The sequence below is a fragment of the Quercus lobata genome, chromosome 2 (assembly GCF_001633185.2).
Source record: "Quercus lobata isolate SW786 chromosome 2, ValleyOak3.0 Primary Assembly, whole genome shotgun sequence".
Classification (NCBI taxonomy): Eukaryota; Viridiplantae; Streptophyta; class Magnoliopsida; order Fagales; family Fagaceae; genus Quercus; species Quercus lobata.
The window spans coordinates 103,787,271-103,812,709 of NC_044905.1; the positions used below are offsets into that span (position 1 = coordinate 103,787,271).

At 33.9% G+C, this 25,439-nt stretch overlaps 3 protein-coding genes across 3 annotated transcripts; 1 reads left to right on the top strand and 2 right to left on the bottom strand.

Moving 5' to 3' along the window:
* Positions 1 to 2,127: 2,127 nt before the first annotated feature.
* Positions 2,128 to 3,767, bottom strand: LOC115965470 (sm-like protein LSM8). The gene is made up of 5 exons (XM_031084703.1): positions 3,682 to 3,767; positions 3,047 to 3,087; positions 2,891 to 2,965; positions 2,561 to 2,613; positions 2,128 to 2,423 (listed from the first exon to the last, which is right to left on the bottom strand). Exons 1-5 carry the CDS (start codon positions 3,722 to 3,724, stop codon positions 2,333 to 2,335), a joined length of 303 nt encoding a protein of 100 aa, XP_030940563.1. The 5' UTR covers positions 3,725 to 3,767; the 3' UTR covers positions 2,128 to 2,332.
* A 4,166-nt stretch (positions 3,768 to 7,933) lies between these two features.
* Positions 7,934 to 10,974, top strand: LOC115977676 (cinnamoyl-CoA reductase 1). Its single transcript, XM_031099692.1, has 2 exons — positions 7,934 to 8,831; positions 10,700 to 10,974. Exons 1-2 carry the CDS (start codon positions 8,002 to 8,004, stop codon positions 10,842 to 10,844), a joined length of 975 nt encoding a protein of 324 aa, XP_030955552.1. The 5' UTR covers positions 7,934 to 8,001; the 3' UTR covers positions 10,845 to 10,974.
* Positions 10,975 to 11,171: 197 nt separating this feature from the next.
* On the bottom strand, positions 11,172 to 20,695 carry LOC115974115 (probable leucine-rich repeat receptor-like protein kinase At5g49770). Its single transcript, XM_031094331.1, has 19 exons — positions 20,493 to 20,695; positions 20,022 to 20,142; positions 19,812 to 19,917; positions 19,435 to 19,523; positions 19,262 to 19,333; positions 18,750 to 18,911; positions 18,396 to 18,470; positions 17,296 to 17,367; positions 17,125 to 17,196; positions 16,937 to 17,005; positions 16,488 to 16,562; positions 16,207 to 16,278; positions 15,902 to 16,036; positions 15,284 to 15,765; positions 15,064 to 15,207; positions 14,833 to 14,972; positions 14,442 to 14,601; positions 13,480 to 13,715; positions 11,172 to 11,809 (listed from the first exon to the last, which is right to left on the bottom strand). Exons 1-19 carry the CDS (start codon positions 20,593 to 20,595, stop codon positions 11,351 to 11,353), a joined length of 2,844 nt encoding a protein of 947 aa, XP_030950191.1. The 5' UTR covers positions 20,596 to 20,695; the 3' UTR covers positions 11,172 to 11,350.
* Positions 20,696 to 25,439: the final 4,744 nt, after the last annotated feature.

A 25,439-nucleotide genomic window follows, 5' to 3' on the forward strand; every position in this document is an offset into this window, starting at 1 on the left:
AGGAAGAAAAACCCTCCAAAAGGGAGAAAATGAAGGATACAATGCTCCCGGACGTTGTCCGAGGACTTAATCCTACAACCCGCATTAACGGAAGGCTTAGCTAGTCAAGCCAAGCCCACCCGTAAATAAGCTTCTTTTAAAACCACGACTAAACCGCTAAACTGTGATCAAGGTTCTACCTTTCAAACTCACTCTCTACAAATCATATTGTTAGGGCCATTTACATATGAGCTCAATGTCATTCTTGGGCCACTAGATAATCGTGTCCCTACAGGTTCAAATTTGAATTTAGCACTAAAATTACTTTTTTAACCCAATAACAACAACCAGTAATAACCTGACACTTAGTATTTATTATAAAAATATTGTAAAATTGTTATAGACATATCATTTCTCTTATTTAAATATCGTCTCTCTTGATTTTTCATCTATTATCTTTTTCTTCTTTTCTTCCTCTTTTGTTTTTTTTTTTTTTTTGGTTTCAAATCCTAGCTTTATAATTAATTATTATTTTTAATTATTCTTAAAATCCTTTTTGAAAATTAATTGAACTTGCAACCAAAATTATGTTGTCGATCAATCACTTACACGTACACAATGGTCGTATGGCTTGGCCAACCATAAAAATTGGTGATTTTACAAAAATCCCTCTTGGATTTTCATGTGTGTTAATCGAGTTTAGTTTTTTTTTTTTTTTTTTAATTTAAATAATTAATCCTTGGAAATTATATTTGTGTATCAACACAATCCTTGTATCTTACAATATGAGCACTGTTTTGTAATTTACTGCATCATCAATTCGGGAGCTCTAGATTTTCCATGTAAATGACGCAGAAAACTTTTTGTATTTTATATGGAAATATAGGAACTATTATAACGTGTAATGTAAAGGCTGTAATGCCTGCTGTTATTTCACACGAAGCACTAGTGCCAACAAATTTGCGAAGGAACCCATGGTGATGTGTTTTCATTCTTCCTTTAATTACAAAGTGCTTTCTCTTTCTTGTTCCTTTATCTGTATTATATGGTTCACTTGTGAGGAGGATATCCACTTCCCCAACAAGTGAACATTGGACATTTGGACAAAGTGATATATGAAATATTAATAGCCTGGAACCATCATCTTATAAACATGATGGGGACGAAGGGTGATGTGTTAAATAAATGTTGCTTTAGTCAATGGTAATTGATGCCCTGTCATTTCATGACAAATTTTCCTCTTCCTCATCTATAATCCAAATGAGCCTAGGAGAATCACTGAATCAGTCCTCATCCATTTGAGGAAGTTTATTCGATCTAATTTGATGAAGGGTGGTGAAAAAGGAAATTTTCTCTGTACAATGAGTTCTGATTTTACAAGTTGCAATACAAGTCACCAAACACCACGATTCCTTTGCCGAAGAGTGACGGATCATTTGCAAACAAGAGAGAGACAGTTTATTTACAGAATACTGAAGTGATTCTACTACAGTTGTGAAAGAAACCACCTAAAAATGTTATTTTTACTCGTGTGTTCACGTGCAATTACAAACATCTCCTGCTATTATCCACAGACAACCTAAATAATATAAACACACCCAAAAGCTAAGATGAATGAAACATGGAATATTGTATGCTTCAAACAATAACGAGCATTTAAAGCTCAGGAGGAAAGCCCTAAGACTTGATCACTTTATGTCATGACCCGAGAAATGTTAATTTTCTGTAACATGTGATTTCATGCACACACAACTAAACTTAAAGAATGCCTACTTGCCAACATCACAAAAGCAGATGCACATCATATATCATAAAGGGGGTTTTCGCCATCATAATAATTATAACCAGTATGGTAAATGGTAAGAAGTCCTTACTCCCACCTACTGTATAAATGAAACTAAGCAGAACTCAGGCAACTCTGAGACATGGAATTTCTTCTTTAAGCGTTGCTATGTAACGAAAGTTGCATCTATTCACTTATCCTGTAAAACTTTTAATCACAACAACATTAATATTGATAAATTACTTTGAAAGTATAGCTGTTGGGCATGGTCTTGGGTTCAAAATCCGGGGTTTCATACCAATAAATATAGATCCATAACATGTGCTTATCATTGGATCATGGCAGACAACCGATTCATGCTTGGATAATAATTCATTTTGATTAGGAGAAATTGATGGAATGATCTTCAATCAGTTTTACAAATATGCGCAGACAGAATATGTAACACTTTCAAAATCTAATCTGCATATTATATATAGCACATCGGAATTTTCATCATATACCTAAATGTCCTGACATTTCTTTGTAGGTGATAATCGCTCACATAGTGTTTGCACCTTTCCTAATCAGTTAATGGATAACAGGCTTGAGAGGCTGAGCTCTAAGTTTCGACATATCAAGATGAGAATCAAGCTCCTCATCCAATTCCCCAACTATGCTTCTGCAAGAATCAAGGAATATAGATTATATTATACCGTGTGGTGGGAAAACATGTCAGATGCCAAAAAACATTTCTCACTTCCTCCTACCAGAGAGGGGGAAAAAAAAAACGATACAAACAAAGTTAAAAGGTATTACATGTTGTCACCCCTGATTATGTACAGACCCAACACAAGTTGTTGAACACCTTCCTGCAGATTAGAAGAGGTGAGAAATGAAGTTATTTTAAGTTGGGGTGAAAGGCCAGTATTTGTTTGTTAAGTTCAACTCAGTGCAGTATCACTTGCAAAAAGAATGTCTCAAGGAAAGAATAAGATGCTGAAATCTGTCTGAGGAAGTCAATTGGTTGGCCAAATGTTGAAAAGGCTTTTGATTATGAATTCAACTTCTCCAATTATTCATGCACCAAAAGAATAAAAGAAAAGAAACTGCCACTGAAGGCCTATTAATCAAGGTAAGGATACGAACCTTTGTAGAGTAGACACGCTCGTGAGATTCATCAAGGATAATATTTGTAGCCTGGTCAAAACCTTTTAGGACTCCCTAAAATGGAAGACCAAAATAATAAATACAAGTAAGATGTAGCCATTGCATGCATTTGAGTAATATTATCAGGTAACATACCACTATATTCCGTCCATCATTTGTGATAATTGATATTGTTTCTGCACACATATGAAGAAGTAATTTAAGAATACAGAAAATATAAGCCCAAACCAACTGATCCAAAAGTGCATGAACTGAGAGAGAAGTACCTCAAGTTAAGATCACTTTATTTCTCTATCTTGCAGGCAACGCATACAAAAAGAGTTCACATAAATAAAACCAGTTTGGAAAAGTTTTTCCTTTTTGCCAAGTAAAGATTGTGGTTGTGGGGGGGTAAGCTTAGAAATTGAAGAAAGAGTCTGATTAGGCATACCTACATTTGTGTGTAGCAAATGGGCCTTGACTCTAATCTCCAAATTGATTTGGCAATCGTTTTTGGTTTTCAATACAAAAAAATATGTACTATGACAACAAAATTTTTAAACAGACTTACAGTGTTCAATGTATCTAGACTCTAGAGTGTAGCGTCAAATTTTAGTTTTTGATTGGGGAAAAAAAGAAGAACAAATATGGTCAAAGGTTTTGCACTAAAATTTGTAAAAACACCCTAATTCTAATTAAGGTTGTTAATAAGACACGAAATGTAAATGAAAGGAAACGCGGACAGAAACAATTAAAGAGAAGAGGGAGGGAGGAAGAAAGAAAAAGCTTACGATCAACAAGAGATTCAAGTCCAGTGCCTGTGCCATTTGACATTTTCTTTTCAAAAACTGCTCCCTCCCTCTGCTTTCAGACTCAGACTGAATGACTGACGCGGCTAAATATTTAAGAGAGAACCTCAAAACGGTGTCATTCCCCGCTAAAAAGGAATTTCCCCTTCTTTTTCTTTCCATTTTTTTTTTCTCCTTTTTTATTTTTATTTTTAAGAACTAAAAGTTAGCAGAGCCCAACAAATTTATTAGGGTTGTCTTTGACATTGGTTTAAAAAACTAGTTTTTTTACTATTTAACTTATTTTTATTTGCTATTATTTATAATTTTTTTTTGGAAAAACAAACGCACATACACAAGAGAGAGAAAATTATTCTAACACAAAGAGCACACCACAACTCTATTGCACTATTAATAATATATGTACAATCATAGTTTCCATTGCACCTTTTTGTACTATTTATGAGTCTCGTTATACTATTTCAGTTATTTTTTAACTTTATCTACCGTACTCTCAGTAAAAAGTTTTCAGTTTCATCTTAAAATCTTGTTCCCAAATCAGACTCTAGATATAAATTTTTGGCGTTTCAATCCATTCAGCATATTTTATATAATACATTTACAAGAATAGCCTAACAAAAATTACTACTTGACCCCTAAATTTTTTTTTTTTTTTTATGTTTAAACTTTAGGCTGTGTTTATTTCGAGTGAAATGGAAATTAGAAAAATATTTTACATCATTGAGTGTGTTTGGGTGCATATGAAAATACAGTCAAACTGAAAATCAATTTCGGTTGACCGTAAATTAAACCCTTTAGACCGAAAAATTGGTTTACATAGTAATTTTACCTTCAATCAATTTCCACTTTCCTCACTGACACACACCAATCTGAAGGGGACAGAGAGAGAGAGAGCTAGCTTGTGCCATCGTCGATCCATCTTCATCGCTGCCTCCACTCGTTGACCCGCCTCTGCCTCCACTCACCAATTTGCTGCTTCCTCTGCTCTTCTCTCTTCCTCTTCTAATCCTTCCTCTTTCTCTCTCGTCCTCTCTTTCTCTCACCAATCTGCTGCTTCCTCTGTTATATATATATACACACACATAAATAAGTAATGCTTTTTTTTTTTTGGTGTGTATAAAATGTAAAAAATATCTTTCCAACTATGATTTTTTTTTCTTAATTTAGTTTTCAATTATTTTGATCATGTGAGAAAAAATTTTAATTGATTTACTCATAGTCTAGGTGCAATGTAAGGTAAGAATATTGTTTTAAAAAAATGATCATGATATCTGAGAATATATATATAAAATATTCTTTTCATGTAAAAAAATTATAATAAATACATAAAATGTAAAAGAAGTCCTCAAATTATTTATATGATAGTGTTAATTTTTTTAAGCTTGTAGTTATGCTCCTTGTAGAGTTAGAGTAATTACATACAATTTATAATTGACAAACACATCTATAAGTAGAGAGAAAAATAATATTTAATTAAAATAATGATAAAGTTTTGAGGTTGATGTAGAGTGTTTTAGATCAAAATTTTTTTTTTTTTGAGAAACTATTTTATATCAAATCTGATTAAAAAGGCATGGAGAAGTAATATATAGAAACAAACTTATAAACAGACTTATATAGAAACAAACACACATACACAAGGGAGAAAAATTATTCTAACACAAAGAGCACACCATAGGTCCATAACTCCATTGCACTATTAATAATATCTGTACTATTCATATTTTTCATTGCAATTTTTAGTACTATTTATAGGTCTCACTATACTATTTCAGTTATTTTTTAACTTTATCTACAATACTTTCAACAAAAAGTTTTTAGTTTCATCTTAAAATGTTGTTTACAAAACGGACTCTAGATATAAATTTTAGGCGTTTCAGTCCATTCAACATATTTTATATAATTCTACTCAAAAAAAAAAAAAAAAAACATATTTTATATAATATATTTACAAGAATAGCCTAAAAAGATTACTACTTGACCCCTCAATTTTTTTTTTTTAATGTTTAGATTTTAGGTTATGTTTATTTCGGGTGAAATGGAAATTAGGAAAATATTTTACATCATTGAGTGTGTTTGGGTGCATATGAAAATACGATCAAACTAAAAATCAATTTCAGTTAACCATAAATTAAACCCTTTAGACCCAAAAATTGGTTTACATAGTGATTTTACCTTCAATCAATTTCCACTCTCCTCACTAACACACGCCAAGCCGAAGGAAGGAGAGAGAGAGAGAGAGAGAGAGAGAGCTAACTTGTGCCAATGCCGATCCACCTCCGCCGCTGCCTCCACTCATTGACCCACCTCTACCTCCACTCAGGGCCGGCCCTAGGCCTAGGCCAATTAGGCCATTGCCTAGGGCCCCAAATTTAGGGGCAAATTTATTAAAACATTTTAGTTTACATTTTTTTTATTATTAAGAAGGCTCAAAAAATTAATTAATGCTAGAGATAGAGATAAGACAAATTTAAATAAATAGGTCTTACAAATAGATGTATTACTAATCACAAGTAATTCAAATAAGAAAATGTTAAAAATACTATAAATTTTACTACATAACTTTTATTTATTTAATTATTTTTATACAAGATAAAAATTCTACTCTAATTTAATCTAAGTGTATATGTGTGTGAAACTCTTTTTTAGAAACTTGAATTTTGGCTATTGCCTCCCACACTTCATAAGAACTTATACTTATGGAGTGATCACTGCACCAAGGGTGTGTGGTGGTCTCCATAACTTTTATAATTTGATGTGACAATGAATATGATAGGTAGATTTCAACAAACTATTGAATTTATTTTTGAATGAATATTTGTGATTGGTGATGTATCTTTGTAATTCTCATGTTGTAAATTTTGTAATATTTCTAGTATATTTGTAAGTCTTAAGTCATTGATTACATTCATTACAACACTAGTTTGTAGTAAAATTTGTTATAACTTTAGCATTTTCTAAAAAAAAAAAATCTTATTGTAAAAAGAATGGATTTAAAAAAATATATATATAAAATGCTAGTTAAATATTATTTAAGTGATAACATAAAGGCCCAATTTAAATATTTTGCCTTAGGCCTCCGAAACGCTTGAGCTGACCCTACCTCCACTTGCCAATCTACTGCTTCCTCTTCTCGTCCTCTCTCTTTCTCTCTCGTCCTCTCTTTCTCTCGCCAATCAGCCGCTTCCTCTTCTATATATACACGCACACATAAATAAGTAATGCTTTTTTTTTTTTTTTTTTGATGAGTATAAAATATAAAAAATATCTCTTCAACTATGATTTTTTTTTTCTTAATTTATTTTCAATTGTTTTGATTATGTGAGAAAATATTTTAATTGATCTACTTATAGTCTAGGTGCAATGTAAGGTAAGAAAATTGTTAAAAAAAAAAAAACATGATCATGAGATCTAAGAATATATATATATATATATATATAATATTCTTTTCATGTAAAAAAATTATAATAAATACATAAAATGTAAAAGAAGTCCTCAAATTATTTATATGATAGTGTTAATTTTTTTAAGCTTGTAGTTATGCTCCTTGTAGAGTCAGAGTAATTACATACAATTTATAATTGACAAACTCATCTATAAGTAGAGAAAAAAAAAAGTAATATTTAATTAAAATAATGATAAAGATTTGAGGTTGATGTAGAGTATTTTAGATCAATTTTTTTTTTCTTTTGAGAAATTATTTTATATCAAATATAATTAAAAAGGTATGGAGAAGTAATATATAGAAACATACTTATAATACATTATATAATTAGAATAATACTACAAAATAATTTGTAGTAGTAGACTGAAGTTATAAGGGCCGAAACTTTAACCCTTACAACTGATGTGGGACAATATCCCCGTACACGAGAGCTATTTTTCTTGTAGTTGACTATGGACCATGAAATAATAGGTAATAATTGAGGTGAAATAATCACTAATTCATTTATTTATATTCTGAGAAGATAATAAGGTCTAACACCGCATTAGTACTATTATTATTTATATTTTTGGAGAAACAAACACACAAGAGAGACAACGGAGAGAGAAATGGGTCGTTCAACGAATCAACACCCACACCTGCAAGTAAGCTCATTGGTCTGGAATTATATAATAATTTGTCTTATGAATACAATTACTCAAATTAAAATGAAAAAAGAAAAAGAAAAGGAAATGATAATATATATTATGATAAACAAAGGCATGAATCTTGAAATGGTCCAAGAGACTGGATATTGAAAGATTCACGCTTATCAACCATTTGTCTTTATTAGCTAGCAAGCTGCTCTCAGACTGAGAATGGCAAAGGAAGCAGTGTGCGTGACTGGAGCCAACGGGTTCATAGGCTCATGGCTGGTGCGGACCCTCTTGGAATCTGGCTACACCTCCATCCACGCCTCCATTTTCCCTGGATCCGACCCCACGCATTTATTACAACTCGACAATTCCAACTCCAACCACATCCACGTCTTCGAGGCCGATGTCTTGGATTTTGACGCCGTGTGCAAGGCCGTGGAGGGCTGCTCCGGTGTTTTCCACGTGGCATCCCCCTGCTCTCTTGAGGACCCCAAGGACCCTGAAAACGACTTGCTTCGACCCGCCGTGCAAGGCACGCTCAACGTTCTCCAAGCGGCCAAGAGGTTCAACGTTAGGCGCGTCGTCCTCACGTCTTCTATCTCCGCTCTGGTCCCCAATCCCACGTGGCCTCCCAACAAGGTATTCGACGAGTCCTCCTGGACCCACCTCGATTACTGCAAGGCTCGACACAAATGGTACCCTGTGTCCAAGACATTGGCTGAGAAAGCAGCTTGGGAGTTCGCCCAGAAACATGGCAATGGGAATGGGATAGATGTCGTGGCTATACACCCTGCCACGTGTCTGGGCCCACTGTTGCAACCTGCGTTGAATGCGAGCTGTGCTGTGTTGTTGAACTTGCTTCAGGGGTCCAAGGATAGTCAGGAGTACCATTGGCTGGGTGCTGTGCATGTCAAAGACGTGGCCAAGGCACAGCTTTTGTTGTTCGAGACTCCTTCTGCTTCTGGTAGATATCTCTGCACCAATGGCATCTATCAGTTTTCTGATTTTGCTCACAAAGTCTCCACCCTCTTCCCTCACTATCCTGTTCATAGGTTTGTGTCTTTCTTTCTTTAACTCTAAACCCCGCCCACCTCAATTCCAGTTTAATTTTGATTCTCTCTTACACAAACAAACACACACAGGATAGGAAGCGCACCAAATTTATTAAACAAAAAGGATAGGAGCTTTAATGAATATGAGTATGCCTAATTTGGGAACCCCCCAGTCCATGCCTTCTTCATATAAACTAAACTTAAATACTCAATTATTTGGTTTAAGAGCGAAACAAAACAATTTTTAAGCTTTCTTGTTGCAATGCTGGTTGGTTTATGTCATATACTGTTGTTAATCATTGATGTTGACAATCAATAAAATCTTGCGTCAAAAAAGACTTGCTCCATTCAGGTCTAGAATAAGCATTGGAATTCTATTTTTGTGGACTACATAGCTAGGAAACTGTTGTTTTGCACTTCTGAATCTGCTTATCTTAGAGATTGCCAAGAAGAACATCCCATCTGGCACTGGCGGCAAGGGGAATACAAGTGTATTAATCATATATCAATGTATTTCGATGGAATCAACGGGAGCACCTATTTATAGAAGCATTCCTTGGGAATTATATTGCAAGCACTAGGAATCCTCACTGTTATATGATTACCATACATCAGTCTATATTAATCATACTCCATGTGGTATGCATGTTACACGAGGTGACTTTATCTTTTTAATGCTGGGAACCAACCTTTCTTTATTCTCTTGTCCTTTTGCCTCTGTTACTTTATCTAGTTATGATGGCTTCCCTGCTGAACAAAATGGGAGCTTTTCTTATAGTGGCCGGGATTTTTTTGTTTGTTCTGGAATAATAATAGATATCTCTATTGATTTTTTCTGGTTGGATGTATTTACTTTGTGTAAGAGAGTTCACTCTAGCATAGGAAGATACTCCTTTTATAGCTCAAAGCTCCATCTTCTATACTATCGCTACTTTATTTTTATGCCTGTATCTTTGGGTGCTGGCCTTACAAGGTCCACAACATTAGTTCTCAATGGTTACTATCTCCATAAGGCATAAGTGTACCTTTTATGTTCTGACATCTGCAGTATGCCCTGTCGAAACTTCAAATCATATGCTTACTGTCATCCCACTAAAGCTTTTTCTCTATCATGGAGATATTTCGATATATACTAGAGATAAAAAGGCAACGCATGTTTTTAGTGACTTAGAAAGAAAAGAAAATGGGTTATGCTTCTATTAGTCAATGTGCTAAAGCTGTTATAGCAGAGAGATATATACAGCAAAGTAATGTCTTTCTTATGAAATGGTTGAGTTGGTGACCCAAAACCATGAAAAATGAGCATCTGTTCAAGCTGATGTTGTCTGTCTTCTCTTTTAACATAATTGAAAATGTGGATCTATAATCAGTCGTGCTAAATCTTGAGCAACCTGTGATTATGAATAGCTGTGTAGGTTTCTAGCGGTAGTAGATAATCAAAATTTTATGATCTTTGAAGATGATATTTAAACCTACATTACATGATTATTTTGATTGTCATTGTATCTCCACATTTTCTCAATGAAAGACCTTGATTACTCTCAAAGAAAAAGGCTTTTATGACCAGCTTTGTTATAATTTGTTCTTGAGAACAACCAAGGTCCTTTCTATCGCTCAGTAAGTGGGAGCAGGGATAGTTGGCAATGTATGTCACAAGGAAACGGGACAATCTGGTGTTCTGGTTTTATGTACTTTGTGATAAAATAAAAGTACATAAAATAAAATAAAATGGAAGTTATCCTTGGTATTGCCAGCCTTTTGTACCTTTTGATCTTTCTCAGATCTAGAAAAACATCATTTTTGTCTAATTAATTTTTTTTTTAATCTGATTCTAGAGGACGGAAGTTTATAGCTTGAATTTCATACAGGTTTAATGGGGAAACTCAGCCAGGATTGAAAGCATGCCAAGATGCAGCAAAGAGATTAATCGATTTGGGTCTGGTCTTCACTCCGGTTGAAGATGCTATCCGGGATACAGTGGAGAGCCTCAAAGCTAAAGGCTTCCTCAGCTAGAAAATGCCACAATCTTAGGTTGTTCTTTCTATTCTTCTTTTTTATTTTTTCTATTTTTGAATACTGTATTTAAATTTTTCATCGTTTCATTGCCTTATTAAGTTGGCAGTAATAATGAATGCAATTAAGTATCCATTTGGCATGATTAATTTTGCCAACTTATTTTACTATTCAACTTATTTTTTCTGCTATTCATGGCCCTGCTGCATTTTTTTGTATTATTCATGGGTCTCACTGTACTATTTCAGTTAACTTTTACTTTTATTTATAGTACTTTCAGCAAAAAGTTTTATGTTTCACTAAAATAAGCGAATCTCAAACAAATTAAGTGTTGTTTATATTAGCGATCCCATCACATCCTTTCATCATCCTTTTTCTCATTCGTTTCTAAAAGTAACTATGATTGATCAAAAGATCATCTTCTTACAATAATGCATTACTATTTAATCATTTAACTTTATAGCAACTTCAACATTCTAAATGTAAAATAAGAGTCAAAGGGGGCTCTATCTTGGAAGGTATACTCCACTAGAATCAAGGGTCCCACTACTTTTAGGATAGTGGGAACTCCCTTTACTTATCTCCTCATAACTTGCAGAAGTGGATGTGGAATTAGTATTGAGATTTAAACCAGCAAGCTCCATAATGTTTTCAATCTCTTTAACCACCTCAGCCATCATAGGCCTGTTGGATCCTGCTTCTTCCACACACCTCATTGCCAGATCCACAAACTTTTCAAAACCTTTTAGGGTTGTTCCCAAACCAATGGCTGGGTCAAGAAATTCATGAAGGTTGTATAAATCTTTTGTCTTATCCATTTTCTCCTGCACCTCTCTCACAATATATTTTCCATGCTCTATTGGCTTTCTTGCAGTTATCAGCTCCAACATTAGCACTCCAAAGCTATATACATCACTTTTCTCAGTCAACCGATGGGTCATGTAATATTCTGGATCCATGTAGCCCTGCAGTTGATAAAATCCATTCTTAGTGCTAGATTTTGATGTATTTTTGTGAAATTTAGATAATAATAAGACAAAAAGTTTGAAACATAAGCTTTTCTTCTTCAAGTAATTGGAAATCAAGAATGCCTAAACTACCACAAACTCATACTAGCACTCTTATGGTCCAACAAAAACCACCCCTACTCTGCAATGGGAGATTGTGGGATCATTAAATGAAAATCTCTTCCCCTCCAAATATATGGTGGTTCTGGCAGTAATAGTAGGCAGTGAAAAATGCTTGCCCAGCCTGTAACATTTCCTTAAGTTTTTGTGTAGGATATAGTTGGTGTGGTGAACAGCTCCTATTGGTTGCTTTGTTTTCCTAATCATTTTTGAGGCCTCCTGGTACTAATAGAAGCATGTATGTGTGTGTTAGCTAGAAAAAAAAAGCCCTTGCCTATAGCTGGGCCAAGAACTTCAGTAAAAGAGGGGGAAAAATAGGCAGCAATCTTCACATTTATCTACTTTATCCCTCAGAACATTTCCAGAAGCTCTACCTGGAATTTCGAAAACTGAATTTGATTATTCCTGAAAATTCTTAAAAAATGTTCCTTTAACCATGTTTATCTTGCTACTACCTGAAAATTCTACAGAATGTTCCATTAACCAATTTTATCTTGCTACTCCCTCCGTATTTGGCATGTTAAGAAAATCCAACTTCTAAAAGAACATTATTTAATTCATTTTCTTTTACATAAAATGTATAAGTTTCCAAAACTATCATCTTCAATTTAAATTTTAGTGAGAGAGGGATATTGGCTTTTCAAATAAAGTGGAGGTATGTTAGGAAATTTATTGATTGACTTTTCAAAGAAGACTTCATTTTGGGACATCCCAAAATGGAATATACGCCAAACAAATTGGGACAAAGAGAGTACTACTTTAGAGCAAATATCTGACTATAGTAGATTATCATTTACATTTTTGGGATCTCCTTTCTTTGTTATTAGGTTTGCAAAATTTAGAACTTTTAAGTCCAGCCCATGAAAGAATAAGTTTGGAGGTTTTTATGTTGGTTTTGGAATTCTATATTAGCTAGAAGAATAATGAGGAGCATTAGGCCTTATAAATAGAGTTGTGGTGTAGCCTGTTGTTGTGTGCATAAGAGTTACTTAGAAGACAAAGTTTTGTCTAGCTAGAGAGTTCGAGAATAAGCTTTGTCTAGTATGTTAGTATGAAGGCACCTTTAGGTGTATTGGGGATTTGGGTTAGTTTATATTTGTGAGGTTTATGATTGGTTGTAATTTTCATTGATAGTGGATATTTTTGTTTGGTATTGCTGGATGTAGACATAGAGTTTGCCAAATCATGTCAGAATTTATGTCTTGTTTTGCTTTCCTTTTATTATTTTACATGTTTTTCACAAGGAAAATCCATTGAAAGTGAGCTATTTTCTTTAGAGCAGATGCCTAGCTAAAGAATGAGTCATTTCTAAATTTGGTACAATCCAGTAATACTTTTATACAAGGACCAAAGAGCATTAGGATGATTTCTGTCTAGATCCTGACCCAGTTATTTCATTATCAAATGCTTCTGGATTGACCAGATTCTGATGCTTATATTATCAATTAAATAATATAGAAAAATGCAACATTTTTTCTGAAGTAAAGGTTAAAAGATTCTGAACTAACCATTGTCCCTTTAACTTGAGTGATTACATGACTGCTTTCACTGTTAGCCATTGGCTTGGAGATTCCAAAATCAGAAACTTTAGCATTTAATGACTCATCGAGTAGAATGTTGTTTGATTTTATGTCCCTATGTATAATGGGTGGATTGGCAAATTCATGAAGATAGGTCAGGCCTCTAGCTGCACCAAGGGCCACATTAAGTCTCCTCATCCAATCCAACCTGATTCCTGACTTCCCTGCATAGACAATATGGAAGTTGTAAATTAGGAAGAAAGAAGGATTAGGAATCTGTATCTTTTGACTTCAAAATCTTTGTTTGAGTTTCTAGGGCGGTTCATCATGTACTAATACAGGAACAAGAATCTGACAACTACTTCATTGGTGCATGTCAAGCTAGATGTATGCATCTCAATTTTGCAACTGGAAAATGAGTTACACTTAACAGTTAAACCGTAATATTGGATGGGAAGTACAATTCTGATGCCCAGATTGTTACAAAGTATGGGCTTGGGTCCCCTAGCATAAAGTTAGCAAATTCTTTGGCAGAATTCTAATTAGGGATTGTCTACCGGAACTCATTCTATTTTCTTGGGGAGAAGTGATCAGAGTTAGGCTGACAAATCATAGTATTTGCCAAGTTATTTAATTCCTCTCATGTCATCTTTGGATGAGGACATACTGGAAAACAACAGAAGTCTTCTTATGGTCGTGCTACTATTTGATTTTTCTATTAATTTTTGTAGGTAGATGAAAGGTATATGGCCCAACAATTATTGGCTTAATGGTAAATACAAATGCCTGTGAATTGAAGAATTCATTATATATAGGTTAAGTGTGCAATTGAAGTCTCAATAAATACTAGAATTCTTATTGAGTGGAGGAGTAAAATGGATGGAAAGTACCTGAGAGACTATCCTTTAGACTACCATTTAGAACATACTCATACACTAGAATTTGTTCACCTTTCTTGAAACAGAACCCCATAAGGCTGACAAGATTCTTATGATGGACCCTTGATAAAAGTTCAATCTCAGTTTTGAACTCAAGTTTTCCCTGTTTAGATTCTTTTTTTGCCTGTTTAATGGCAATCAATTGCCCAGTAGGAAGAGACCCTCGATAAACCTGTAAAAATGAAGACAAACAAGAGATTTAGTGACCACTCAATGACAGCAATAGTTTGCGTAATTAGGAAGGAGGTTTAGAAGCTATCCTTAATTAGAAAACAAAGAAAAATAAAATGAAAGAAGAATTGAAGTGGCAAAAAGCAATGCAAATTGAAAGATAAGAAAATTTTCATTTTTTTACTAGACATACATTTATAAGATACACTACTGAGGGACAATCAAAACTGACCTTCCCGTAACCGCCAGATCCAATCTCATTTGCTACTAAAAAATGTTTGGTGTATTTCTCAAGCTCTTTAAGGGAAAACCATCTCACACCTTTTACCTCAAGAAAACTACCACCCCTCCTCCTACTTAGGTCCAATTGTTCTGCTTTATATGACATGAATTAGATAAATAACCCTACAAATCCCATATGCATAGCTAAAAAGTGCTAAATCTACTCAAAAACTCATCTTACCATATGGGTTGGTATGTTCAATTACTTTTTTTGCTCTTTTCTTTGTGTGGAGAGCATAAACCCCTGCAAGGAGTATTACCAGTAGCACGATGGAACCAACTACAGCTCCAATTATAATATAAATGCTTGATGACTTTGTTGATTCTGTTGGCATGAAGGTAGATGTGTCAAAATAGATATAGAAAACACGGCAATTTTTATTATGTAATCACAAAATTACCTGTATATTTCTCGTACTTATCACCAATAAAATAGAAAGGTCCAAAAATTATTGGTGCCTTGAAAGTCTGGTTGCTAAGCATGAACCCAATACTTGAAATTCCTGTTCGATTGAAACTAACTAGACCATAAGGAAAGACTTTTAGCTTCACTTCAAGGTACTCAGATGAAGCCTTAATGGGATTACTTAGAGTTAGAGAGACTGAATCCACAGGAAGTTGATGGGAGTGAAAAAAATGCATGAGTGATTCCTCAAGTATGATGTAGTAAGTATTGTTCCCCAAGTTTGAAAAGGACAGAGCTCCAAAGAAGAGGGTTCCCGTGTATGGATATGCACACCTACAGTTGGGGCTTAAAATCTGATCTGAAATGCAGGTAGCAGGCCCGCAATTTTGTTGTGTTGAATATGAGAAACTGGAGTGGGAAACTGTGCAGTAACTGTTTAGTGCTCCTGTCTCTTCACAGATTGGGTTGTCCTTCAGTCTATAGAAGATAATACAGTGTTAGCACAATAATGAGAATAAGTACATTTTCTTGGAAATTTATCTTCCAAAAAAAAATCTAGTCCTTTAACACTACAAATTAGAATAGGCCGAAGTTATTAGAAAATTCATCTTACATCAATGCAGCATTGTATGCTTCCTTTTCTTCTAAGCGAGAAATCAAATTGGACTGCAAATCAATGAGTTTGAGCCGGTTGCTATGGGTGGTGCCAATATCCAGGGGGCCATTGAGCTGGTTTTTCTTTAGTACCCTGTTATTACATGTCAGAACAATTGCCTTATAATCATAATTTTCATGATATCAAGATATGTAACTACTCTTCTTAGTGTTCATTCAAAGGAATTACTAATTTATTCGATTTGGATTTCTCAACATCCATTGTAACGAGTGTAATGATACTTTAGACAAGTTGATACTCACACTGTCTGTAGATGGGGTAAGCTGAATAGGGCAACTGGAATTTGTCCTTGAAGTTGTGTGTTTTCCATTATTCTGCCATGCAAGGTGGACAGGTATTAAATCAGTATTGAATACTTTAAACCTGAGGCCAAAAATGAAAAGTGAAAGAAAAGCACATTTCTCTTTCATATCCTGGAAAAATAATCACCTTTGTTTCACACACTTGCATGTTTGAGTAGACACACACACACACATTGAGAGAGAGAGAGAGAGAGAGAGAGAGAGAGAGAGAGAGAGAGTACAGTGTTGTCAAAGACTGTAGGGTTGGGAACCATGGAGGAGCATCTGATCTATAAAAGGTATTATTACTGATATCCCTGCAAAACTCATTTTAGTCAACAAATGAAATTCAAAAGCAAGAGAATATTGTTAGGCGAATGACCATCTTCTTTGGAGGAGTGTAAAGGCTTAAATGATCATTTTTGTGAAAGTCTTAATAAATGATTTACTTAAGCCCACACTAACATTGAAGATCAAGACTTTGATACAATACTTAGGTGTTGTTCCTTAGGTTCCCTTTTTAAGATTTTGCTACTTGAATTTTTTCTCACAGGATAAAAATGTATTTTTTAGTTAAGTAACCACATGGTTGAATCTTAAGATGAGAATCTAAGGAATAGTATATAAGATACTGTACCTAAGTTTTGTCCAACATTGAAATTCATATGTTAGTAATGTCATTATTACTTACACGTAGCTGAGGAAGTTCATGCCAGTAAGGTTAGGCATAGGTCCAGTCAATTTATTGTTTGACAAGAACCTGAAAAAAAATATAATATATCATCAAAAGCATGCATCATAAAGTTTCCACACTAGGTCATAATAACTCTTTTCAAGCAAATATAAAGCTTCATTTGCATGTCTCATATTACTTCTTACATCTGGCTAAGATTAGTAAGATTGTTGAAGTTTGAAGGCACAGGCCCACTTAATGCATTCCCATCAACGCGCCTATAGCCAAAGCAAATATTCAAAAACAATAACTTATTAGAAATCCATAGCCAATATAAATCTCTAGTGAATTTTCTGGAGTGTGTGACGGATACTCACAGCACCTCCAAGGCTTGCACAAGTCCAAGGGTGGAAGGAATGTTGCCAGTTAGTTGGTTGCCATCCAAAAGCCTACCATAAGAATCAATGCGTCAATAGAGAGTAATGTACAACTTAGAACTATTTCCTATTACAACCAGGATACCCATATGGAACAAATTCCAAGTTTGTTGGGGAGATAGCACACCACTTAACCCAAAAGTTAAAGCCGATGAGTTTGGGCCTAACTATACTATATTAACTATTCTTGCTTTTTAGCAAAAAAAAAAAAAAAAAAAAAAAATTGCCATTATTATTCAGAGGGAGTTTGGATCCAGCGTTTTCTTTGCTGCGTTTTAGTTGCTGCGTTTTCCTTTTTTTTTTTTTTTGGAGCACGCGTTATACCCCAACAGCGGTTACTGTTCATGTATTGTACATGAACAGTAGCCGCAATTTTTGACCAGTCTTCTGTGAACAGTGCACAGATGCACTGTTCACGAACCCACAAATTTCATTTTTTATCAATTTTTTCATTAAAAATGGGTCCTACAGTACTATTTACACATTTAAAAATTATTTTGCTACAGTGTTTTTAGTTTTCAGTTTCAGCAAAATAAGTTCTATCCAAACAGACCCTCAATGTGAGATTTCACACATGTATACCCAACAAAGTTAGTTTTTTTTTTAAAATGCAAAAGATGTTGCAAAACATCTACTCTTCGAGAGTGTATGCATATCAACGTATGCGTATTCTCGTCATTTAAGAGACACTACTGCAAATTAAAAAAATATTATGCTTAACATAACTACAATATATCAAGATGAAATTTTAAGAGTCAATACCTATTCCCTAAAAAATGAAAAAGAAAAAAGAAAAGAAAAGGGTGTTACATGCAAAAGAAGCTATTAATGATTGAACATGAAACAGAAAAAGAATTTAACTTAGGAGGGGCTATTAGATATATATTTCCTATATTCATATGCATTTTGACGTTGTTAACACTTTCTATGTATTTTTTGCACCAGTCTCATTATTGGGGTAACCAAATAATGCATAATCTTCTCATGTAAGTCGAATTATACCTAGAGATTCAAGATATTAGAGGTATAACTAGTCTTACACATGTATTAGAACCATTTTTGAGCTGAAAATTTGAGGTGGGATCCTTCCTGAAAGTTTATTCTGTCCAAGATGACTGTAGATAAGAGACAGAATATAAAATGGTTGTTATAGTTGGAGAAAATAAATTCAAAGGATGAGAATAACAAATTTGTTTTGATAAAATTACTGATTATCCCAAAAGTTTAATACATGCGGTATTTTAAACTTTTTAAATGGGAGGTAGAGCGAAGACAAGTTCAAACTCAAGACAACCTACTCTAATACCATGATATATTACCAATTCTTTCAAAAGTGAATTTAATAATTTAACCATTATTCTAACAAAATCAAATCACAAACAGAGTTGACATACATGTGTCTTGCATTAACTAGCATATCAAGACCAGGTGTGCTCCCATTAGAGACAGGGACGGGTCCATCAAGCTGGTTGTCAGTTAGATCGAGCCAAAGAAGATTGGGTAGATTACCAATGGAAGGCGGAATCTGTCCACTGAATTGATTAGAATTCAGCGATCTGCAGTTGAAAGCAATGAAGTGTTTCAGAATTCACTGTATGTTAGCCATGTCATTTCACTGCACTAAAAATAGAATCTCATTGTGAATTATATGTCTAAACATATACAAACATAAATTAGAGACAGAGATTGTAGATTTTCAGGACTTACTAGTAGATCCTTCACCTAAAGTAGTGTCCTTTATAATATGGAAGATAGCATCTCTAAGGAATTTAATTCATATTGGCTTTTGCCGTAAAACATACCCTTTTTCTTATGGTTAGTCTACGGGATGGGGATCCTATTTTGAAAATATGCTACCAATTAATCCATTCACTTACTGAAAAACTTATAAAATCAGGATCCTTACAGGTAAAGTAGCTGCTGTAGAGATCCTATTGTGTCAGGAATAGGACCTGAGAAGCTGCAACCAACTAGGATTCTGATATGCAAATAAGAAAGAAACATTGTAAATCAGGAAGATCTTTACCACCCAACTTGAGTTCCAGCACAGACTGTTAACAAAAATCAATATTTTCTTACAAGTTCAATAGTTTCTTCAAACTCCCAATTGATCGTGGGAGTGTTCCTGTCAGGCCCTTGTTGTAAGATAGATCCCTATAAGAAAGAAGCTAATCAGGAATGCATTACTAAACTTACTGATCAAGTTACTATCAAATAAGCATCATGAATGGAGATTTTCATTTGATTTAATTAGGAAATTTTAATTAGGAGATTTTCATTGTTTTGTGATATAGTCGCCTAAATTGGCTATTGTGAGGTCCACATCTCCATGACCATGAGCCAGAGAAATCATCCACAAACATTTAGCAGTGAATTTTTATAATTTTGAGCTCTTCAGTTTCTATTAGCGGAATGATGGTTCAGAGATATCCGTTGGAAATTGAATCTGAAGACTAAATAACAAAGGCAATGAGAACATAGAAAACGTACAGGGTCTTTAGTTCGGATAACAGTTCGAAATCTCCAGACAGGAAGCCTGTCAAACCAATGCTTGATAGCGTTCTGAAATGATGCAAAAGTCAGTTTTATACCAAAATTTGGAGTTGTCATGAACAAGCAAACGTGCCAACAAAAACTAGAAAGTGAAAACCATGCAGAAAGCTTACATGGAGGTCACACGTGAATTTTTGCACCCAATTCCTTCCCATCCCTTGCCACAAGGATCCGAACCCACCCAATTGGGTGGAGTATTCTGCCATATATCCTTGAGAGAAAGTAGAGCAACATCTGCATATGGATTTTAAAAACTTCATAACTGAATCTCCAAAAATTATCAAACAGTACTATCTAATGGTAAAAAACCTCTTTATTGGTGATAGTCTTCTCGGTGTTCACTAAGTATTTCCTAGTGTCAAGTGCTGCCAAATAACCAACCATATGATTTGTAGTTTGTACTGTTCAGACTATCAGAACTGAGAAGAGTATTGAGCAAAACAAATAGTTGTGCAAACTACAAAAGCATTGTCTCTCATATTGCACCAAAAAAAATAATGTAACAGTCGTTCATAGTCCAACCAAACTAATAATTTAATAGTTACACAAACTAACAGGAAGACACTGAAATGGACTGAACTTACAGTCCTGATTTTCTGTCTGAGCTGCTATAGCTGAAAGTATGATGAAAACGAGCAGCAGAAACAGCTGACTCCTTTGTACCATTACTAAACAAACAATAGGCATCAATATCTCTTAACTCTGAGGACCTTGTCTTGTTGGATAATAAATCTTTCAGAAACCAACTAATATATTGAGTAAAGCTATAATTCGACAAAACTCAATAGCTAGTGTGTGTTTGCGTAGCTGATTTTCTGCGTGCGTTTGTGTTTGTGTTTCACTTGGCTGGTCCCATGGTACTGTTCATAGACCAGCCAAGTGATGGAAAACGCGTGGCATTGTTCCGCAATAAACTAAAATGTTTTCAGTAATAAGTTTTCATTTTCTAGCAAATAAGTGATATCCAAACACACCTCTAGTAAACTTTGTTTAAATTTGTAACCAACTGTTTCTTACATTTTAACCAGTGTTACTATATGAGTATAAAAACTTGGAAGGAACTTCTCTGCTCACATAAATTGCAATGCAGGTACAATTCACCAGTCATGATCACATATTGCTTGATTTTAATTGGTTGGGATATATATATTATCAAAGTAATATCTGTCGCATAAATGATTAATGAGGACAAAAAATTATCTTTAAACACATGATATAGTGTCGTTGAAAGTTACTACACTACTTTTTTCTCCAGAAATAATTGAAAAAGCTAAATTAATTGGTTGGGTTCTTGCAATTTTGTCGGAAGCCATCATTGTTACTTGAACAAAAGGACATTTACTGACAGATGACCCATGTCAAGACCTCTTGTGGAATTCTTAGCTTTTGAAAGTTCAACAGAGCTCGGCCTAACTGAACTTGAAAATGGTATCAATACATTTTGCTGAAGTTATTATGGCCCAAAGAACCCAAGGTCATTATAGACAGTGAACTTGTAATGCAAGCAAACTTATAGAGAGAAAAAATAATCTTATGCTGCAACTAGAAGTATAGACTAGAATTAGCTGAACACAATTCATATGAATAGCAAAAAAATAACTTCTGTTATTTTTTATTGTGGACATAGATTATTAGCTGAACCATGTTAATTCTCGTGTACTTTCTTTTCACTTGGTTCTGCTTTCATGTCTCTCTACACCCTCTATTTTATTCTCTTTATTTCAACACATGCTAAGCGAATAAAAATAAAATAAAAATCTAGTTCATGTGTGTTAATATAATTAGGTTAACCTACTAAAATTAGTCATTTTGCACAGAAACTTATTATAGACAGTAGGATAGAGACTTGTAATAGACTAGAGATGAAGAGAGTAATAGACTCATTCATGGTCCATATCTCATTTTACGAATTCTGAGTCTTTGAATGTTTCAGCGGTACGGTGCGTGGTTTGTTATTTTGTCTGTTTTATAGTATTAATATTCAGATGATGGTGTCAACTTTGTCATCTAATATAACTATAATCCAAGGTTTAATGAAACCTCATCTACATTTGTCAAGGAAAGTTTTGAATCAATCCAATATAACTATAATCCAAAATTGGATTAGATGAGGATCTGAAAATGATTCCAGCTGTTCATGAAGAGAGATTGAATCCTACCTAGGGGTGGCAAATGGGCGGGTTGGGTCATAAATGGGTTGGGTCATAGATGGGTTGGGTGTATAATTATCCATCTATCCATTTATAACCCGTTTATATATAAATTAATTATCCATTACCAACCCAACCCATTTAATTAGTAACCCACCCATTTAACCCAATATGACCCAAATACCTCTAAAACTACTTGAATATCCTCTTGACCTCCAAAATACCCATAAATACCTAAAATGATGCAAATACTCCTAAACTTCCAAAATTACCAATATACCCTTGGACATCCAAAATTATCCCAAAAATCTCTAAAATTATCCCAAAATACCCATGAAACCTCTAAAATGACCAAAATACCCCTGATATCTCTAAAATCACCAAATATGCTTAAAAACCACTAAAATAACCAAAATATCCATTGGAATCCAAAAAATGACCAAAATACCCTCAAAAACTCAAAAAATGACCAAAATACCCTTGAAACCTAAAAATTACCAAAATATCCCCAAAACCTAAAAATGACCAAAATACCCTCAAAACCTAAAAAATGACCAAAATACCCTCAAAACCCAAAAAAATGACCAAAATACCATCAAAACCTAAAAATGACTAAAATACCTCCGAAACCCAAAAAATGACCAAAGTACCCCCAAAACCCACAAAATGACCAAAATACCCTTGAAACCCAAAAAATTACCAAAATACCCCCGAAACCTTAAAAATACCAAAATACCCTCAAAACCCAAAAAAATGACCAAAATACCATCAAAACCTAAAAATGACTAAAATACCCCCAAAACCCAAAAAATGACCAAAATACCGTCAAAACCTAAAAATTACTAAAATACCCCTGAAACCCAAAAAATGGCCAAAATACCCTCGAAACCCAAAAAATGACCAAAATACCCCGAAACCTAAAAAATTACCAAAATACCCCCGAAATCCAAAAACTGACCAAAATACCCCCAAAACCTAAAAATTACCAAAATACCCTTGAAACCTAAAAAATGACCAAAATACCCCCAAAACCTAAAAATGACCAAAATACCCCCAAAACTTCAAAAAATACCAAATACCCTTGAAACCCGAAAAATGGCCGAAATACCCTCGAAACCTAAAAATGACCAAAATACCACCGAAAACTAAAAATTACCAAAATACTTCTGAACCATAGAAATTTACCGAAATAACCCTAAAACTAAAAGATGACAGAAATGCCCTCGTAACCTAAAAAATGGCTAAAATACCCTTAGAATCTAAAAGATAATCAAAATAACCCTAAAACCTAAAAAATTACCGAAATTCCCTCGAAACCTATAAAATGAATGAAAGACTCTTAGAACCTTTAATTTGTCAAAAATATCCTTGAAACATCCAAAATACCTTGAAACCTCTATTTCGGTAATTTTAGATGTTTTAGGTGTATTTTGGTCATCTTACATGTTTAGGGGCATTTTGGTCATAATTTGGGTTTCAGGGGTTTTTATTGATCATTTTCTTAGGTTTTGGGATTATTTTGGTAATTTTTTTTACGTTTTTGGGGGTATTTCGATCATTTTTTAGGTTTCAGGGTATTTTGGTAATTTTTTTAGGTTTCTGGGGTATTTCAGTTATTTTTTAGGTTTTAGAGGTATTTCAGTCATTTTTTAAGTTTATGGAGTATTTTGGTAATTTTTTAGGTTTAGGGAGTATTTTGGTTATTTTTTAGGTTTAGGGTGTATTTTGGTAATCGTTAGGTTTTTGGGGGTATTTTGACAATTTTTTTAGGTTTTTGGGGTATTTTGGTCACTGTAATAGGTTTTGGGGTTATTTTAGTCATTTTTTAGGTCTTAGAGGTATTTTGGTTATTTTTTGGGTTTCAGAGGTATTTCGGTCATTTTTTGGGTTTTGGGAGTATTTTTGTCATTTTTTTGGGTTTTAGGGGTATTTTGGTTATTTTTTGGGTTTTGGAAGTATTTTCGTCATTTTTAGATTTCGGGGGTATTTTGGTCAGTTTTTGGGTTTTGGTGGTATTTTAGTAATTTTTAGGTTTTAGGGGTATTTTGCTCATTTTTTGGATTTTGGGGGTATTTTGGTAATTTTCAGATTTCGGGGGGTATTTTGGTCATTTGTTGGGTTTTAGGGGTATTTTGGTCATTTTTTGGAATTTCAGGGATATTTTGGTCATTTTTTTGGTTTTGGGGGTATTTTTGTAATTTTAGGTTTTGGGGGGTATTTTGGTCATTTTTTAGGTTTCAAGGGTATTTTGGTCATTTTTTGGGTTTTAGGGGTATTTTGGTCATTTTTTGCGTTTTGATAGTATTTTGGTCATTTTTTAAGTTTTAGGGGTATTTTAATCATTTTCTAGAAATTTAGATTTTATATTGTTTATTTAAATTTTAGATGGGTTTAGTGGGTATTAGTGGGATTATCCATTTAGACCCATCTAATTAAATAACCAAATGGGTCTTTACCCATTTAACCTAAATATTCAAATGGATTGCGTTAAGACTTATCCAAATAAGGTAGGTAATGGGTGGGTTTATGGATATGGATAAAAATTGCCACCCCTAGTCCTACCCCTTACGGCAAGAGTCTTCTCTAACTCTAACTAAGGACTTGGAAAAGTATGCTTCAGAGTAGTGGGAAAATTCAAACACATAATTCCTTCTCTCTACCTTGGTGTTAGTCACTGCAAAAACACGAGGTACTGAAAATACTTCTGAGAGTGACACTGAAGTGAAGCTCATCACAAGAGACAAGCTCCCAGTAAAGAACAACAGAATTCAACACGTCCTGACCACCCTTTCACAATATGAAAAATTCTTATCCTCTATTCGGAAAGGAATTTGCCCACCACAAGTGGCATGAATTCGTGAGGATATTAATTTGAGAATCAATTTAACTGGCTTCAATTTCTTTTTTTTTTTAATGAGTTAAAACTTATATAGTATCCGGAGGTGTAGTACATTAGGTGTCCTAATTAAATTCAAAAACTTTGCTGGAATAACTAATAAGATATGAATATTTTTTCTTTTCCAAGAATAATTAAATTCAAAACTCCAATTAAAGAAAGAAAATAAAAGAAATTTAAATTCAAAACAACTTTTTTTGAATTTTCATGTCAGAACAATTGCCATAGGTGATATGTAACTACTCTCCTTAGTCTTTTTATTTATTTATAGAGTTTTAAACTATGTCATTCGCTTCTAATGATTACGTTCTTTATTATTAAATCAAGACACCAATCGGTTTTTGATGTAGGCAAGAATTGAACTCCAAATCTCTTATTCAACTATAAAAAACTTTACCAATTGAGTTAATTGGAACCCACTACTCTCCTTAGTCTTTCATACAAAAAAATTACTAATTTATTCAATTTGTATTTGGTCAACTTTT

Excerpts from the sequence above, each read along its gene's own strand:
- LOC115965470 (XM_031084703.1), bottom strand. The coding sequence starts at position 3,724 with ATGTCAAATGGCACAGGCACTGGACTTGAATCTCTTGTTGATC. Across the intron at positions 2,966-3,046 it reads ATGATGGACGGAATATAGTG|GGAGTCCTAAAAGGTTTTGA; the intron begins GTATGTTACCTG and ends CTTCCATTTTAG. Across the intron at positions 2,614-2,890 it reads AGCGTGTCTACTCTACAAAG|GAAGGTGTTCAACAACTTGT; the intron begins GTTCGTATCCTT and ends TCTAATCTGCAG.
- LOC115977676 (XM_031099692.1), top strand. The coding sequence starts at position 8,002 with ATGGCAAAGGAAGCAGTGTGCGTGACTGGAGCCAACGGGTTCATAGGC. Across the intron at positions 8,832-10,699 it reads CCTCACTATCCTGTTCATAG|GTTTAATGGGGAAACTCAGC; the intron begins GTTTGTGTCTTT and ends AATTTCATACAG.
- LOC115974115 (XM_031094331.1), bottom strand. The coding sequence starts at position 20,595 with ATGCCTATTGTTTGTTTAGTAATGGTACAAAGGAGTCAGCTGTTTCTG. Across the intron at positions 19,334-19,434 it reads TTGAAGAAACTATTGAACTT|AATCCTAGTTGGTTGCAGCT; the intron begins GTAAGAAAATAT and ends TTTGCATATCAG. Across the intron at positions 15,208-15,283 it reads TAAGTACGAGAAATATACAG|AATCAACAAAGTCATCAAGC; the intron begins GTAATTTTGTGA and ends TCATGCCAACAG.